We start from the raw sequence: 19478 nt of genomic DNA on the forward strand, positions 1-19478 counted from the left end.
CCAGAAGACATCACTTCAAATTTCCATTCAATTAATAAACTTAATATTATAAGGATATATTAAATACAAACACGGAGTGCTATGTGAGCTAAAATGATGGTACTTACTAATCAAGTACAATACTACCATGTAAGGGATTATTTTTGCTCACCATCACAAATTATGGTGTATACTCACACCATACACCTAATCATTTGCCATTTGTCTTCTTACTTAATCTTGGTCATTTTTTTCAAAATTAAAAAATAATATTTAATATGAAAATTAACAAGAGTTAGATAAAATGACATGTGGCATATAATTAAATGTATGATGAGCATATATCATAATTATGATGGTGAACAAAAATCATCATAGTTATGATGGTGAGCAAAAATACTCCCACCACATGACAATGCTAAATGTTGATACTAACCAAATACGAACACATGGAGGAGTGCGACGTGAGCTAAAGTGGGTAATTAATACTTTATTAGAAATTTCATTAATTGTCCCTAAATATTAATAACCTTCTCCGCCCCTTCCTCTATCTGCTCACCGTCCACTGGAAAAATTCACTTGGTCCCTTCCTTCTTCCTCTTCCTCTCCCTCTCACTCTCCCTAGATATTGCCTTCATTCTATCTCGTCTCCGTCATTGGCGGTCCACCAATAATGTGTTGAATAAAAGAGAACTATGGCAGGAAACAATAGAATATTTTGGAGAAGGAAAAAGAACTTCATTCAACTTACTTAATCATTCAACACTTAATAGAAAAGCGTAGCCATTTAGTATTACGGTATAGTAGTATTTCTCCTCACTTGTAAGTGTGAGGTCTTAGGTTCAATTCTCGCCCAAAGGTGAGTTTGAATCACATTATTGCTAGCCCATTGTGAGGTTAAGCCCACCTCCTCTTCTTTAATGTAGATAATTTCGTTTGTTCTTTAATGTAGATAATTTCGTTTGTTAAAAAAAATAAAATAAAATAGAAAAGCGTAAAACAAACTGACCAAGGAAATAGGAATAACTATTTCCATGACTCACAACATGCGTCCACAATAAGAGTACTCATAGGACCATCTCCAACCCTGACCTATAACCTATTTTTCCCCTTCTTTCTTTCGATTTCAGGATTATTCAAATATCTACAACCTTTCGTCCCTCTCCACTTTTCTTATAAACCAAAATCTTCATAAAAAGTAAAACAGAAGGTTATATTTTTGGGTGTCCAAATAAACGTGTAAAAGGAAATTGAATTCCTAGAGAAATAAAGAGCATCCAAAGATAAAACTTGGGTGTAGACAAAGACCCAATTATAAATTTGGGCCTTACTTGGTCTTCATGTAAAGCCCATTAGCGGCAACAGCCATAGCAAAAGCCAACCCAATCCAACGGTCCGCAGCACACTACAAAGACCCATAAGCAAAACCCTAATCCCACCGTGACCATTTTCTCTTCTCTTCAAAGCTCCGCCTCCTCAGACCTCTCTCACATATCACACGCTTCACCAGAACCAAAAATGGTGAGCTCTCTCTCCTCATCCATGGCGTTTGGCTTCTCTGTGTACTCTTTTAATACGACCTCGTTTCGTTCTTCTTGTTTGATCTCACCCTGTTCTGTTTTGTTTCGTTTTTGTTGTTGTTTGGACAGCCTTTCAAGAGGTACGTCGAGATCGGAAGGGTGGCTCTCGTGAACTACGGAGAGGACTACGGGAAGCTCGTCGTCATCGTTGACGTCCTTGACCAGAACAGGGTACCCTTCTCCTTCCCTTTTTTTTTTTTTGTATCTCCAAATTTCACTCTACTTTTTTTGTAAATAATTTAGAATTCCATTCGTTTTTGTAATTGTCTGTATTTTTGTCTTGATTTATGCTTGATTTGATGTTTTATATGATATTTATTTTAATAATTCTATGAAAATGGGTATTGGGAATTTTTGTTTGTATTCCCTTGCGTTACGCATGCCTAATACCTGTGAAGCATGCTATGATAAGTTTTGAATCAAAGCTTCTGTTAGGACCTGTACGTGTAAATTTTCAGTGAGTTCGAAAGCGGTTAGGTTTTTGTATTGCTTTAGTTGTTGCTTTATATATCTGTACTGAAATCTGCTTCATTGGAGTTACATCTTAGAAGGAAATTCAGTGTTTATTGTCGTGTCGACAGCGTGTACCATGCAAAGTAGTGAGGAATCATATTTCAAAATTCAAATGCTAATCCAGTTATTCCTAAATTTTTTATTGGGTTAATGTCACTTTCGTAATAACTTCAGTCGGAGTCAGGTTGGGATCCATCCCGAACTTTTGCTCCCCTCCTCATATGTTTGGTAGTCTTTCAGAGAACTTCACTCTTTATACAGTACATTTGTATATTTCTTCTACATTGATATCATCTGTGCATATCATGGTTTTGATTGTCGTACTTCTGCTTTGTGTGTCTTTGTAGGCTCTTGTCGATGCTCCTGATATGGTGAGGTCCCAAATGAACTTCAAGAGGCTTTCTCTCACTGACATCAAGATTGATATCAAGAGGGTCCCCAAGAAGAAGGAATTGCTTGCTGCAATGGAAGCTGCTGGTACGTTTTATTACTCATAAATAACAATGGTCTTGTTTTCATTCCCACGCCGTCCTTTTTGATAATTGTTTGTGTGTTGGTAGATGTGAAGAAGAAGTGGGAGAACAGCTCGTGGGGTAGGAAACTGATTGTTCAGAAGAGAAGAGCAGCTCTCAACGACTTTGACCGATTCAAGCTCATGTTGGCTAAGATTAAGGTTGGTTATGCTCTTTATCATGACATCATTTATTTTAATCCTTTAGATGATTGCTATTGTTTTCTTGTCCTTGTCATGTTGAACCGCCCCAAGGTAACATATTTCCCTGATTTGCAGAGGGCTGGACTGGTGAGGAGCGAGCTTGCAAAATTGAAAAAGTCCACAGCTTAAGCAATTTCAGTCGTGAGGTTTACAATTTTGTTATGGAATCTTTTCAGTGTACTCTGGATTGTAATCCCGTTGTTTATCTTGGATCGAATTTAGTTTTTAAGAGCAATTTTTGTTTCTAATATTGTTGACAAATGGAGAACTTATATTGGATGAATTTTCTGTCATTCTGCTTTGTCTTGTCATTGTGATGTGGAATCGATGTTTTAGCTATCTTTTGGAGCGTGGTCTTTGCACCCTTATCATGGTTCATTGTCTGAAATCTGTTTTGAGACCAGTAGTCGGCGATTTTTTGGGTCCCCGGTTGCAATATCCCAACCATTACATGTTTGGTTTTCGTAGTTCAGCTTCCGGCCAACAAAAGGCATTCATGTGCAATGTTAAGCCTTGGCCTGTATAAGAGCTTAAGCATAGTGTTGGCTCGCATTCATCTCGATAGTTTTTGCATTAGCTCCGGAATTGCTCAGTAGTCTGTATGTTAAGTGCGCAGGCACCTTGTGGTTAAGTTCCGGCATCGCTCAGTAGTCTGTTTGTAAAGTTACCATTGGAAATGAATTCAATGTTTAGTCCAGCGTCGTGGATTAGTCTGCGTAAAACAGATTGGGCATGAATTGTCCTTGCAACCGTGAGAGTCTCTTGTAATTAGTGGCATTTTAACTTGCAAAAAAGTTGAATTCAAATGTAAACACAAGAATGTAATCTCTTTTGCTAGAATCTAAATCTATGGACGGTTGTTCACTACTTCTTCGTACTTTAGGCTCTCGACAAGTACTCATGCCTACTATCTCTTTGATGAAAACAAACTTGCCCACTAGTGAAACCTTTAATCTTAAAGAGAAACTAGATACGTTTAAATGACCCATAATTGTGCTAGGCTTAATACATGCCTAAATGGACAAAGACATTACTCCAATTAAGGAACACCACAAGGTCAAACCCCCAAATCCACACCACAACCCTTATAGGGCCTAAACCCAGAAACACATACCATAGCCCATATTTACATGAAAAAAAAAAGAACATAAAAAATGAAATTTAGGAATTAAAACCAAATTTACTTAATAATTAATAATAATTTTTTTTTTTTTTTTTTTTTTGAAGTTGCTGTCAAATTTGGCAGCAAGGGAAATAGATGTCATTCCATGTCATACCACATCAGATTTGGCTGAAAAACATTGCTATTTTTTTTATTTTTAATTTTTTTTGTCGCTATTGCTTATTTGAATATTTTGACATTTCATTTGGAAATGCTCTAAGATCATTCACCATGACATTTGACACCCTAAGTTCAATGCCCCTCGCCACTATCTCTTGCATTAAAAAACACAAAAAATGTAAAGAAAAAACTATTTTAATATAAAATGTACACTTTACAATTAATTATCTACCTTGATTACATTATTTCCTTGAGTGTCACTTCAATGTTACGTAGCACTCACGAAAAATTCTCGAGAGATTGCATTTCATCATGCCGTCGTAGAAACTTTGCAACGTGAGAGAAGGTGGTCATTAGTCAAGGTCTTCAATGGACAATGACAGGCTGACAGCTCCATCAACTTGAGAAGAAGAATCATTGCATAATGAAAGCCGAAAGGCCATTTTCTTGCCGTCCTTGGCAAGTCTACATTTGTTCCATTCCAAACTGCAAGTCCACAGCCACGACTCGGACTAGTAAAAGAATCAAAACTATAAAATTCAAACCTTTAATTTGATTCCAATTTTGTTATCAAAGATAGATGTAACATTGAACCATATATTTGGGCTACTGTCCAATTTTGTTATCAAAGATAGATGTAACATTAGAAATATTTGAAACATCTAATTGAGTTAAAAGAAATTGATTTTCACTATATTCTAAGAAACATTGAAATTTCATCGTGACAATTAAATAGGCAAATGGTTTTGGATTGAATTGAATTTTTGCATAGATGATCTATGAACCGAGACTGACAAAATAGACAATTCGAATTATTAAAATTCGATGTGGAATAGGTCTTAAAACTAATCTCTATTTTAAGAGATCCCTTCTTTTAAAGGGCCTGTTTGTACTATAATTGCTAACTACATTTATATGTGAGACTCGCCTGTACTGTACAAAGGGTCAGGAAATAAAACAACATAATTTTGACCACAAACAAGATATCCACGTAAATTTTGACCATAACCATGATATCCACAAATGGGGAGTTACAGAGTTTAAATTTCTTGCTAACAGATTAAGAGATGATTAAAGCTAATAAATTATCTCTTTAATACATTGATTAGCCCTAAAAATAGGATGACTCTAGATGAATGTAAAATCAGCATTGACTCCTCATCGACTTTAAATAGCCTCCAAACTGTAATTACATTACCAACACAATACTTTCAAACCGTCGTATTTGCCAAGTTTAGCTCTTAATTTTTGTTGGCCTGAAGGTGGATCATCTTCTCCATTTTCCAGATAATCACCGAAAGGCCTCTGATCGTATTCAGGGGTGTTAATGGGCGTTAAAGATTTTCATATCAAGAAAAAGGTAAGTCTACGTGTGTTTTCCGGTTAGCGTTTGAGCGCTCTTGTACATATGTTTCATTTTCTTGAAAGACTGCATTTGTTTAGCCTTTTTAATTTTCTTGGACTATCTGAATACTCTGATTTCGGGGTTTCTGAGTTTTGGCTGATAACTATTATGGTAGTACTAGATTATGGAATATGCCGATTGTGTTTGGAATATGGGAAATGACCAAAGAAAAAAATAAAATGAAATTTTTATTATTATATACCCATGGAATTACCATAAACAAAGTTTGATTTTCGTACCGGACGTAGCCAAGTTGTTTAAATATTAATTACGTATTCTTCTCTGTACTCAACTTTGAGTCTCTCCTTAAAATTTAGATTAAGTTAGAATATTGCTCGAAAGAAAAAGAAAAACGTTGGATTTTTTGTCTTTTTGCTTGTTTTTAGTTTAAGTTTCAATGGTTTCTTTGCATACATATGTGTTTATCACTAATTTTTACCCTAAAGATCGTCTCTCTCTCTCTCTCTCTCTCTCTCTCTCTCTCTCTCTCTCTCTCTCCCCCTATATATATGTATGTATGTATGTATGTGTCCTTAACTATAGCAGTTCTTTCTTGATTTTATCAACAATGTTGTTTCCGGTTTTACAGCTGAAACGCTTCCTCATGAGAAGTGGTGTGGGGGGGAAGAAGAAAGAAGCCACCATGGCAAGGAAACCGTCGTGGATGATGCCTGCAGTCTCACATGGATATCACACCATTAAGAGCAACACGTCACCGGCTACTTATGGTGATTCCGATTCGGACTTTGTTGTGGCTCAGAGAGAGCAAATTGAAGAGCTTGAGCTGTGGTTTTTTGGAGTTTTTGATGCCCGGGTTGGCGACGGAGTTACCAAGTACATGCAGTCACATTTGTTTGATAAGAAGCCTAAAGAGGTAAAACCATATATTTGCAGGGAACACTTCCTTTTGATTAAGCACAAATTAAAGTAATCACAATCCAATTTTCATTAAGATAATTGTCAATTAGTTCCGGCTCATGCGAACGGGGTTTTGCCTTATTTTCTCTTTGGTGTACACCAACTTTAGAATTGCTCGAGCGTGCGCAATAGGAGAGGAGAATTTGTCATCATATAACAAAGAAAAGAATACGTTGATTGGTAACATAGATGTTATTGGAGATTTGCAATTTTGCCCAATTGTCTGTGTTTTTGTTTTCCTCCTATGTGCTTCATTTTTTAAGGCCAACCATGTGCAGTCTCATATAAGGGGAAAGAGCAAGGAGACAATGAGAAAAGCCTATCTTGGTGCTAGATCGAAGGTTAGAGAGGCCTCGGAGGAGACGAATGGAGTCGGTTCAGTTTCTGCGCTGGTGATCGACGGGGAAAAGCTTGTATTAGCTAACATGGGAGACTATAGAGCAGTTGTGTGTAAAGATGGTTTGGCTCGTCAGATAGGCAGCAGGAACAAGCAATCAACCAAAAAAATTTGGTCACACAGGTTCCTTAGAGGTACGGTGCACCATAACCCTATAGTCGCCAAATTTATTCACCAACTGATACGGCAGATGATGTGACAATATCTTTCTTACTTAAGAAATGAGGTTTGGACTCGACCACACCATGCTGAGAAACAAATTCGATGACCTTAAATGGCCATGAATCATCACGTCCAGCATCGGCCGAATCCATTCCTTATTTTTGACGCACTCGTATTTAATATTCCTGTATGTACCTCATTTTTGGCATGCTCGTGTATGAACGTGTACGAAAAGTAAACATGTTAGTGTGAGATTGCAGGTAATGCAGCAAACACCAAGAGTTCCAAAAGCTCAGACCTTGTTGTTGGGGTTGAAGGGGTTGATCCCGACACTGAATTTGTCATTTTAGCAAGCACTGGCATATGGGAGGTAGCACTGACGTTCTCTTATCCCACACACATTCTACCAAAATTTATTCCTATTAGAGAGTAACTAATCCATAGACTATAATCTGTTCCAGGTAATGAAGAATCAAGAGGCTGTGAATCTCATCCGGCACATCGAAAATCCACACAAGGCTTCCGAGTGTTTGGCGGAAGAAGCTTCGAATAGGATGAGCAGAGGCTGCGTTTCTTGCTTGGTCATCAGATTTGATTAACATGCCACACCATTTGCTTGAGCACTTGCTTGTTCATCTTGTATTAGACACTTTTTGGGTTTGATCTGAATATCATTCAAACAACTTCAAACCTGATAGGGCCTGAGAAAACCCCAAATGAAGGGCTCAAAAACATCAGAAACTCATGAGAGACCTCTGAGAGATTCTACTGTGTAGCCATTTTAACGTCCTCGTGACGAAAGATAGATAGAGGATGGTTTACAACGTTTGCACCTGAGATTTTGCCGACCTCAGTGGTTCGCAACCGTGAGTATTAACCAACTTTTGGTAGAAGATGCCCGGAGTTTGAATTCAATTCTCCCTTCGCCCGTTGATAAAACCCCCCCAAAAAAAGGATTGAAGGTGAAATATTGTGAACCCATCGAGTTAAATGTTGCACAATGCTCTCCTTACCAATTTGTGCAACGAGTGAAGATTTATAGGTGGCATTCTCTTACAAAGCAATCTGCCATATACGATACTTGTCGGGCAAGAGACTTTTTTTTAATGTTACTAGTACATACATGACTTAACACTTGCAAGTGATGGATTGTCCCATCGGTTAGGGCACTTATCCTCAACCCGCTGCATCACAGATTCCAGCCATTCTCTTCCCTTAGTGTAAATTAATGTAAGAATATCGCTTGTACTGACGAAAAGACATGACTAGCAGTTTAAAGAGTGACAACAAAAATGTAACAAATCAAGGAGCAATGCTATTTGGGATTTTTCCAACTCTTTTGGTTTAAATTTGAGAGAAAATATAAGCCACTCTTCAATTGTAGGAACACTATTTTGTTCATTTTTCCTCTATGTGAGATCCAAGAACCCAAGACATCAATCCCATTCACAACAAACCGTCCAACAACAATCATCGTCGAGTTTACAAATTACGCAGAGGAGAGCTGCAAACGAATTCGCATGCAACACTAACAAACTAATGTGAACGTACAAGGACAAGTTAAACAACAACAAAACTAAGATTTTACTTTTAAACATACAGGAGAGGAAAATTTGTATAGCTTTGATGACTGAGATTGCGGCCAAGTGGTGGCAAAATAAGAGAAGGCTTGTTGCTTCTTCACCTTCAATTTCGTAAGCATTCACATCGTTACGTTGTCAGCTTCTTTTCGCTAGTCTTACTTTTGAATGGTGACAACAAGGAGAAATGGCGAGAAGCTGTAACCATATGAAAGAACTTGTAAGTCACAACTAGAATTAGTGGAACATTAAAAAGAAAAGAAAAATGAACGAACGAAGCAATGCATGTTGCAGAAATTGTAAACACTTACACTTCAGTGTAGAGCTGGAATTAGGAGTTTCATCTTGTGAGATAAGATTCTTTAATGTAAACACTGGAAAGGAGCATAAAAAATGAGTCAGCTTAAGTAGTATTCGAGATCAAACTCTATAAATAACCTCCCACTGACCTAATCCCCACCTTGACATTACAAATTTCGATTTTTTCACAAACCAGTGACTTGCAATCTTCGTAAATGAACAGAAACTTAGTGATGACAAACAAAAAACACAGGAGAGACGGCAATCAAAAACTCATGCAACACAACAGCACACAAAACAAAGCAAAGCGAACTCCCAGCCAAAAGTCTTCTCACTCTTTTTTTCTTCACTTGTGACTCATTGGCCTTGTCAGAGGGGAGCATCAAAACCCTACAGTATCCGGAGTGAGTTTTTGACAATCAGAAAACAGAGGCACATGAATTAGACATTCTTTTAAAGAGACGGTTTTAGAAATATTTAATCTACAATGGATTTGGATGGTATAAAGTTTAACCGGCACAATGAAAAGTGTAATATTCTCAAAGAGAATAGTATGTACTTTAGTTTCGAGAGTTTAGATTGAGCAAAATGGTACAGGACTGGTTAACTATGACTTTTTTTTTTTTTTTCCTTTAGTCAACACAAGCTGAATCGCTATTTTATGAATTAAGTCCACATATCCAAATCCAACCTAAATCGTGTGGATTTCAGATTTGTTTAACTTTCCTGTCTTGACACTTAGTTATAGCTGCAATTTTTCATTAGTCTTCTTTTATTCTTTCTGTAATGTTAATCACTTTTCAAATTCAGTCATCAAAATGTTTTGTTTATATGTTTTAAAGGCATAATGCAAAGTTACCTTCACTAGAAGAAACATTGTTTGTCCCATTATCAGCTGCCTCAGTACCATTTATGCTGACGTAATCTGATTCAACATTACGTTCTCCTGATGATGAGCCATGGTTCTTTTTCCCAAACTTTAACAGCCGTCTAAACCCTTTTGATGATTCCTTTGCCTGAGGCCTTTCAATTGCTTCTGGAATCTTTTCCAGGTTACTAGATTCAGAAACAAACGCTTTTATGGTCACTGTGCCTGTTGCCAGAGTCTCTAAGTTTGGGGGTGCTTTTCCGTACTCAGAATTCTGAGTACATGGATCTTCCAGAGAAGAAACTCGCACATAAGGAGCTTGATATGGCTTTCCAACGATGCTATTGCTTGGAGACTTTGCTGGTTCCTTCTGCATATTACTCACGGTGCCCTATCCATCAAAGTGGTTATACAAAAATATTAGATCATCAATAAACATTTGCACAAAGACCACTCGGAAATTGATCAAAAATTAATGATATGAGCAAAACATAAAAAATATATTCTTTTCCAATAGGCAGACAGAGAGAAAAGCCTAACAACCTACATAACACCCAAAAAAATAACCAAAGCAGTTGACTTGCAAATAAAATTTGGATGCCATGACTAGGAAACATAAAATAAACAAAAATAAAAAGCCTTTTGAACTTCACATGTAGTAATAGCAAGGACTCATCTAAACTGCACTTTTGTTAGCTGGGAACAATGACCAAGAATTGATACAATGCATCCGAGTAAAACCTATGAATCTTCCTCTTGTGTCGTGTCACAGTTATTGAAATTGCAATATTCAAGACTGTAAACATTGAAATTTAGCTGTAATACTTTCAGATCAATCACATCCATCATTGTCAATTGTAGTCAGTAAAGGCTAACAATTGAAAACTGTAAGCAAAGTCCTTGGTTATCTGCCCAGCCATACCTCATGAGATTGAATTTTCTGCTGTAATAGGTCATGAGTGGGTTCCCTATTGATGGTATCAGTTGTAAGTGGTGAAACCGGTGCCCGAATCACAGCATACTCTGACACATCCTCTGATTTCTCCCTAATATTTTGTCCTTTTGCATCCCCCAATTTTTCTTCATATGCATGTACTATAGGAATGGAAGGATTCTCAAGCATCACAACGGTTTTCTTAATTACTGGGTTGTCATCCCGATCACTCTGGTGTGAATTTTTGTCATCATTCCTCCTCAGTTGACCACCTTCAGAAGTAGACTTCACAGAATTATCTTTCTGTGTCGTTCCTTTTGTTGTTGATGTGCTCTGGGCAGCATCAGGTCCCTTCGGTGTCCTGATTTTCAATTCTGGTAGAGTAGCAGCCTTGCTTTTGTCATAATTCACGATAGCAGATATTTTCTTGCTCTCAGGCCCATCAGAAACTTTTGGTTTTGATACTGTTACAGTACTCCGCGGCTTCACTGGAGTAACATGATGGCTGTTAGTTACCTTAGGCTCTGATAATCTTCTAATCCGTGCCATGGATGGCTTAGCATTACTGGCAACACCAGCGATGTCTTTCTTTTGTTCAGGCAATGAAGATATAGACTGGGTTAACCTGTGTCCAGCAGAGTGGTTTCCGGTACTCAGTTTGCTGGATTTGGAGGTTTTGTGAGAATCTGCAGAGCCCACAACGCCAGTTTTGTTGGGCATCCTTTGCAAAGGAGATGATGACCCAGGCTCTGAATCACTAAACTTTGATCCTTTGTGAGTACTCGGAGATAGTTTTGTCGGCCCTTGTTTCCTGGTTTGCAGTGAGGGCAATGGTGACATAGCAGGGATGGTACCACCTCGAGCAGCAATCCTCTTTTGCCTCTGTATCTTTAAAGCTTCCAGCCGTTTCATCTCTTCTTCTTCCTGATAACCGAAAGTGCAAAAATTGAAAAAGGTTATGAATAAACCCGATAAACTAGCTAGCACAAAGCATGCGAAGCCAATTGTACAACACATATAACCTCTTGTAGCACAGACATGGACACCAGACCCAGGAAAAAAGTTATGATGCAAAACAAATAGGATGAGCGATAAATTGAAAGCAACAAACAATTACATTTTTTTATATTATGTGAACTTTACTTTTTACTAATGATTTAAAGTTATAACATTCTGATTTGTGAACTCTTTCCCTCTCTCTTTAATTTAAAAATCATAAACTCATTGGGGATGTTTCTTGAAGAAAAACACCAAGTCTACAAATACGTTCAGGTGTAAAAAAAATAAAATAACGTGGATAGGACCAAAGCAGAGCTACATTCAGGCTACCATAGGCTGTAGGGCATGTAGCTTTGGTGGGACAATCAAATTGTTTGTCTATATACCTATCTATTTTCAAATGTAGGCCATTATTTATTTAGCTCATTAAGTTCATTTTTTGTTATTATTTGTAAAAAATTATAGTTGCAATTTAAAACAATCGATTTTAGCTTTTTTCTTGATTCTTTTGTTTCACTTCTCTGTTTGTACATATCTGTATGTATCATACTTGTCAATCAACGTCTGGTTTTTATGTTATAACTTTCAATTGTCCATGTTACACTCTTTAAAAACAAATTATAGGCTAGTTTCATTTAAAAAAATTGTACTCATCAGTTCTTCGTTTTATAAACCAAAAAAACAGAACAATAAATCTTAAGTTAGCCCACCCTGTAAAAAGTTTCTAGTTCTGCCCTCGGACAGGACCACCTTGTAGAAGTTCCAGTGCTTCATAGTTTTATGACACATTTTATATGATTTAAAGAGATATACAAGATTGATACACATGTTGACGACCTAACATGCAATTGTCTGACAAGGACATGGCTAACTTGTAAAAGTATCTGCATCCATAAGACATTTTATATGATTTAAGTTTCCTAATAAAATTATGTATTATTTTTTTTTAAATATAAGTAGACACTTATTTATTTTATATAATAAATTTAATCAAAATAAAATCAAACGCCTAGTCCCTAGGGCGCTAGGCCCCTACCTGATACCTGACTACTGCATATCAATTTTAGAACATTGAGTGTTTCTACTTTTCATAGTGAAATCAAGCATTAGGGGAAATTATAACAAACAAATGAATTACATACCTCCAATTTTAAGAAACTATACTAGCCTCCCTTGTCATAGTAGATTTCAGAATAATTTCTAATAATTTTAACAATTAAAAATCTGGGTATTAAAGGAAAAAGAATTATTTTCTCAAATAGGTGTGCAAGATGGTGGAGAGTCTGGTGACAACAATATAGAGAATATTGATCCAACTTTTGAACTTCCAATAAAAATAAAAACTTTTGAACTTCCAATAAAAATAAAAACTTTTCAAACTCAGTTACAAGTCCAAGGCATTAAAAAACTGTCAAGAAGATAATAATAACAAAGTGTTTCGAAAAGAAAATTTCTAAACTTTGGATCATGAGAATAGCATATGTAATTTTGTAAGACTAGGAGAGGTCTAAGTAAATTTACTCTGTGAAAAAGCAAAACAGATGGGAAAATAATAAATAACCTTCTCTTTCTTCATTTTCTGAAGATCGGCTTTATAGCTTCTTAGTTTCTCAGCACGCGTCCGCGCTTCATCCAAAGGACTCAATTTTGAGGGCTTTCCTCTCCTTATTGGTCCCCCAATCTTCTTATCCAAACTATCTGAAACCATTTTTGATTTCTTATCCTTGTCGGGCTTCTTAGACCCTTGCTTGTCACTCAAAACCTCCTTATGCTTCTTATCCAGAGAAGCACCTTGCATTTCATAATCCAAAGCAGGGTCATAGCCTGTTGAACTCTTCTCTGCACCACGCTCAGGCATTAAAGTCAATTCATCTGGCTCATAATTAACTTGGGAGTTTTCCACCTTCTGGGCTGCTGATGGGAACTCAGAGCCCATGTCAATAGCATTTCTGTCATTGTTTTCGAGATGGTCTAGTGAAATTGACCTCAATGGAACTATGTATGAATCATCATCCATGTGAGAAGACCTCCTATCCAAACTGCTGGTTGCACGATCAAATCCATTTATTGCAAGCGGATCCGAGGGAGAATTTGTAAAACCTGACTGGTTATTATGTCCATGAATCATAAAATCATCAGTGGCAGCCCTTCTATAACCACCCGTTCTGCCATCTATTTCTGTAGTCTGTAAATCCATTCGCCCATTACCGTGACCCAACTGATCATCTCTTGCAGATATCAACATTTGATCATTTGATGACTTTCGCATGCGGGTAACATTTCCACTAAATTTATTAATATCTGTTGTATTTCCTTCTTGAATTTCTCCCCTATCTTGACCACCAGAAACTAAAGGATCATCCCCCAGGTTCGTATGTTGTCTTTTCAGTTGACTCTTCTTTTCATTAGAAAACATGCCTTGGTCAAGATCGCGTCTGTCTTCATCAGGATCTCTGAGTAGGAAATTTTGAAATGCCTGCCAGTTCCCCTCATCTCCCTCCTTCATAGGAACAGTTTCTTTTATTTTCGAGGATTTATGAGGGTGCACAACCTTCTTCCCTGGAATGCCACCCTCAAAATCTCCCTTGTCCTCATCAGTTTGAGAGTCACTAGCTGATTCGCTATCTGAAGAGTTCTTCCCCTTTGCAGTGATGTAATTTAAGTTCCGAATGACAACCCTGCCTGATTGCTTTTTACCTGAGCGGCTAGCCTTCTTTCCTGATTCGTGACTTTTTGAAAAACCCTTCTCCAACTCCGGATCATCTGATTCAGTATTTCCACTACTGCTATCCATGGAGTGCCTTTTCTGTATTCTTTGACCTTGATTGAGTTTAGGATCTTCTACTGTTGGATAAGGTGGCTGAAAAAATGGGCTACTTCCTGGGTAATTCTGATAATAAGGCATGCCTTGCATAGGATATGGTGGATACACTGGTAATGCACCTGGAGAAGAATGAACAGGCCAGGGAGGGTACATCTGATGGGGAAACTGGCCAGGAAAATATTCTTGGTGGCTTAATGGTGGTTGATGCTCCATGGGAGGATTTTCTTCTGTACAAATAAGCAGACAAAATCTTTTCAGCCAGGCCTAAAAGTAATGAGCAACGACAGATGACAATGTGCAAACATGATACTACATAATTTTGGAGCACGATTATACTAAATCCATGCAGTGTGATGAACGGGGCCCTTCTCAAAGTCAAAACATTAGATTCTCCACATATTTGTGACCCAAATAGAGCTTCACACCCTTCCTCTTTACAACTGAAATTAATGATCCTGTCTAATTATTTAAGACTCAGACAACAATAGAGCAGTGTCCCAATGATGAATTAGGTTAGTTACTTATTGGTAGGATACCTCTTATAATTTGTACTCCTACCTGCAGTTACTTGTTGGTTGGTTGCACTCGAAAGCATTATGCCTGATGCATTCATGGCAGAGAATTCTGATCGGTTAGACATTGCTTCAGCAGCTTCAATTTCAAGCCACTGCCCAGTTTCATGCTTTCTTTTCCACAGTTCCTTATATCTTCTACAAGCATCCCTGTTAGATTGATGAAGTTAACATTATCAGGAAAGATTCTGATACAAAATATTCAGCCATGTGTTAATGGTAAAGTAGCCAGTGGAAAAAATTCTACTTACATTAAGCGTGAAGCCCCAAAGCATTCAGCAAATGATATCAATGGTGCCAAATGATCAACGTCAAAACCTGCGGCAACAGCACGCGCAAAAGCCATACCTTGCTCTTTCTGCAGCATAGTTTTGCGTGTCTCCAGGACTTTTAAAAGCTGAACTCTACCATATTATTAGATGAATGGATTAGCAGTTGCAATAATGTTATTCTTATTACTGAGAAAAATTAAAACACAAATACAATTATATCATAACAGTGATGAAAGAATACTTATGACACGAAGAGCTCAATACTATAACCATTGCAGTGACCATAAAAAAATAAAAATTAGTGACTCCTTTCTAGATCCTATGTGGGAGATGAAAGCAGATGGCCATATACAAGAGCTGTACACTAAACAAGGAAATACCCTAATAATATGTGATGCAATGCATAGTGGTGAGAAACTAAACATCCCTCCATTGGATCGAATCTCATCAATAGAAATTATGTTGGTGAGTAGATGAAGATGTGTGCGATCCCGTGTGTGTGAATGTGTGTGCTGACCCTTTGACTTCTTTTTTCCATCAGACTTCTACAGAAATATGATACAAACCATGTTTTTTTCCCTTCTGGCATCAATAGTCTACAATTTTTTTCTTTTTTAGCAAATGATAACCACCCTTCAACTATATATAAAGGAGACATAAGGGGGAGGAGGTTCCATACGCCCATACACTTCCCTGGTTTACTTGAAATGGCAGCAGGATAATCGAAGGGGATTTAGGTTCGAAGTGATGCCTAAAATTTCAAGATCACATGTGATGAGCCCTTGAACAATAGTTTACTTTTCATGATAAATTTAACCCATGAGAGGCACAATACATGGGATTTGGAGCATCACAAGAGAATATGAGAGAGATGGCAAATACTTTGAATTTTCCCCTTGTGCAGTGGGTCCATTTGCTTCAGGTTGGGCATCAGGCTGCCAGTTTTATAAGAGAAACCAAATCAGACATTAAACAACAAACACAAATTAAATAAAAAGGTATAAATTTAAACCTGGTACAGGACAATTGCTTTCTCTTCATTAGCATCTAGCAAAAGCTTGTTTCCTGTCATAAATAATTTGGGGATCACAATCTAGTAGATGGACCATTAACTAGAGAAACAAAGAAGGAACTAGTCTTTTTAATCGGAAACTAAAACATACATTTCAACAGATTACAGAGCTTAGTTGACCGAGTATTTGCTTCCCATTATTTGAAACAAAAATGAAGTGGGAAAAGGGATGAAAGAGATAGAAGCCCAGTGAAACTTTCACCAGACTTCATGTTCTGATATGAATAAGCATTTGAAACTTTCCCCGTTAACCCCCTCTCAAACCTCAACACCATCCTTTTTTCCTATATACACCCCAAAGGCAAAGCTTGCATAAGAGAGAAAAAAACTGGTTTTATGGTGAAGCATGGTCAGAAAGTTAGGGGCTGTCGCCACCTGATAGACGCATTAGCTGGGACCACTAGAACTATCTGCATCAAGTGTGTTGAGTGGGAAGGGTATACAACTTAAATATCAGCTGTCCAGTGCAAAATTGAAAGAAAACAGAAACGGCAAAAAAAATCTTACTTTACTAATAAGAAAATCATTGTGACATTGTTTAGTTGTTTTTTCAACATTACCTTCAATGCTATCTACAGGATTTCCATGATTGTCCTCTACCTGCCACAAAGAAACTGAGACTGACTTTTCTATGACATACCACACACATATCATTGATGACTAATAGATTTTACTTACATGATTAAGTCCCATCTCATTATTTCCTTGAATTGCAATTGCCTCTTCAATCTGTAAAATCTCAGATTCTAAAGTGTACACTCGTTCCAAGATCTCTGGGGTGCTCACAAAGCGAACAAACCTAAGATTCACTTCACATATTAGCACAGTATGATAATTTTCTAGGGAGAGAAATATCATTGCAGCACACAAGATATTGCAAGTAAAGCTCTGGCAACATTCATAGGTTCGTAAGATGAAATGTTGAGCCTATAAGGTCTAGTAAGAACTTTTAATACATTTGATGACAAATATAGAGAAATCAGTTGCATTTACACTTCAAAATGAGAAGGGGTTCAAAATTAGAGATCAAGCATGCATTGCATGCAATATTCATGTTACCCTAATATTTCTAGTTGGTGTGCTTAGCTGAGAAGATCAAACTTATGCACTTATCAAACATATTGCAAATACCCTAAATAGTAGAGGGGCACTGGATTCCATTACAGACCTTTCCACCGTACTCTTTGTAAACCATGTTGCATCACTGCCGGACTCTGGCTCAAGAATAATTGAATAACCACCCTTGGCCATCTGTTTTTGCGCAGTCTTCAAGTGGGACAGAAATGGATTCAACAAACCGGAAGCTATTTTCTCTGTCTTTCCATTTGCGTGTATAACCAGATCGCACCTGTCAAAACGGAAGGAAAGGGGGGGGGGGGGGCAAAAAAAATATCAAAATGAAGAACAATTTGGCACCACTTTTAACTTTCACAATCATGCTTTCGCATAATAAACTCGAAACATAACAGGATAAGCAATAAAAAATAGTGCCACTTTCATCAAAATCTTTCCTTGTTTAGGTTCGAATACAAATGCTTGCAGCTTCTCAATCAATAAATCTATACATGTCCACCAAATGTACCTCCAAATGAATTTAAACTAATGGACACTACAATTCATCAAGGTATGCAAACTGAACAAAAACAAAGCAGGCCAGAAAAGATTGAGTACCAAATAATCAAACACTTCCACACATGCAATGACAAAACAAAATAGACACATAGCATAGATATCCAATAAAACACCAAAAGATCCAATTCCAAAACACCAACAATCATATCAAAATCCAAAAAGTAGTAAATTTCCAACTTAGACGTTGCTCATAACCCAATACTTTACCAATTGCAAAAAAAAAACAAATCAAGTCTTTATTATCCAAAAAAAAAAAAAAAAAAAAAAAAAAACAGTTCATAAAAAACCCAGTTGATTAGAAGAAAGGATTACCTGGTCCGAGTTGGGGTGAGTTGGAACAGCGCCGAGTCCAGCCGAGTTGAAGACTTCATCTTTACAGGGAAGTGGGTTGGGAAGGATTGAGCCCAGGGTTTTAGAACCAATACAGGAAAGTGGGATCAGAGACTCATTGGGAAAGCGTGGAAAAGTCAAGCAAATTTGTGAGGAAAAAATAAGCTCAGAGATAAAGGATGATAAAATTTCAGATTAAACCCAGAAGAGAAAAGGCCCGTGTCAGCTTAAAAAAGTGAGCTTCGTAGACTGAAGAGAGAGAGAGAGAGAGAGAGAGAGAGAGAGAGAGAGGGGATCCAAAGAGTTCACGCATGGTGGCGGATGAGGGAGTGGATCAAAGAGTTTACGCATGGTGGCAGATTACTGTGGATACGAGATAAATCAAGGGTAAATTAGGAAAATCGGCAAAGTTGACGACCGGTGCTGAGATGAAAAGGACAAAAAACTCATATTATATATATGATACATCATATTATAGTTGGTGATGGGACACTGATTTGATGATGAAATTACCGAATTGCCCATCTCATTATCATTGGAACCGTTGAGGCATCCCAGGGTCCCCACCAAGTTAAAATTTTGGCAAGTGGTTGGTGTTTAATATCAACCAAAAGAGTGTTTAACTTGACAAGTAAAATTTCTTGGAGCTAATTTTTGATAAGCAAAATGAATGAGATATGTGTGTATATAGTAGGAACGCAAGCAATCAATAACTAAGTAATATATATATGTTGGGAGTTTGAATGGAAGCATTCATGAAAGATTCCTTGTTCTTAAAGATAGGAAAGGTATCGCATTTACTTTAAAATTTGTTGTTGGTAGTAGTATGTTACAAAAACAGGAGGAAGATTTATGAATGAAAAGATTAACCAACTTATAACTTAATTTTGTAGTAACTTATACTAATAGTAAAAGAGTTAACTTCGAATTTATATGTTGCTGCTAATCTAATGGTTCATCTGTTTATAAAGTTGGAATATATTTAAAGTTCAAACCTCTCTTCACAAGAAAATTTTCTATACAATCAAGTCTTATGTGTAAGGGTGAAGTAAGAATTTTTTTATGAGTGGGCTAGTTTAAAGATTTAAATTTTTATAAATGGAGAAACATACAATATTTTTCACAATATTAGCTAGCCTAAGAA

At 37.1% G+C, this 19478-nt stretch overlaps 3 protein-coding genes across 4 annotated transcripts; 2 read left to right on the forward strand and 1 right to left on the reverse strand.

The window, feature by feature from the left end:
• The first annotated feature begins 1367 nt into the window (after nt 1-1367).
• On the forward strand, nt 1368-3080 carry LOC137737238 (large ribosomal subunit protein eL14z). Its single transcript, XM_068476665.2, has 5 exons — nt 1368-1500; nt 1629-1730; nt 2420-2549; nt 2633-2745; nt 2863-3080. The coding sequence occupies exons 1-5, from the start codon at nt 1498-1500 to the stop codon at nt 2914-2916; spliced, it is 402 nt and encodes a 133-aa protein (XP_068332766.1). The 5' UTR covers nt 1368-1497; the 3' UTR covers nt 2917-3080.
• A 2185-nt stretch (nt 3081-5265) lies between these two features.
• On the forward strand, nt 5266-7844 carry LOC137736750 (Protein phosphatase 2C family protein). Its single transcript, XM_068476006.2, has 5 exons — nt 5266-5429; nt 6064-6348; nt 6671-6923; nt 7212-7321; nt 7413-7844. The coding sequence occupies exons 1-5, from the start codon at nt 5397-5399 to the stop codon at nt 7548-7550; spliced, it is 819 nt and encodes a 272-aa protein (XP_068332107.2). The 5' UTR covers nt 5266-5396; the 3' UTR covers nt 7551-7844.
• Nucleotides 7845-8365: 521 nt separating this feature from the next.
• On the reverse strand, nt 8366-18685 carry LOC137736749 (COP1-interacting protein 7). Of its 2 annotated transcripts, XR_015954764.1 has the most exons (14): nt 18317-18685; nt 17541-17720; nt 17051-17171; nt 16933-16972; nt 16313-16365; nt 16183-16235; nt 15280-15432; nt 15015-15178; nt 13194-14683; nt 10622-11557; nt 9691-10090; nt 9167-9221; nt 8843-8905; nt 8653-8729 (listed from the first exon to the last, which is right to left on the reverse strand). XR_015954764.1 is itself a non-coding variant. In XM_068476003.2 (13 exons), exons 1-13 carry the CDS (start codon nt 18373-18375, stop codon nt 8662-8664), a joined length of 3780 nt encoding a protein of 1259 aa, XP_068332104.2. In that variant the 5' UTR covers nt 18376-18685; the 3' UTR covers nt 8366-8661. The 2 variants fall into 2 exon arrangements, 1 of the variants encoding a protein (XP_068332104.2); XM_068476003.2 differs by lacking the exon at nt 9167-9221 and having other exon boundaries at nt 8366-8729.
• Nucleotides 18686-19478: the final 793 nt, after the last annotated feature.

Source organism: Pyrus communis, chromosome 13 (assembly GCF_041283825.1).
Source record: "Pyrus communis isolate YQ-2024b chromosome 13, ASM4128382v1, whole genome shotgun sequence".
In the NCBI taxonomy this organism is placed as follows: Eukaryota; Viridiplantae; Streptophyta; class Magnoliopsida; order Rosales; family Rosaceae; genus Pyrus; species Pyrus communis.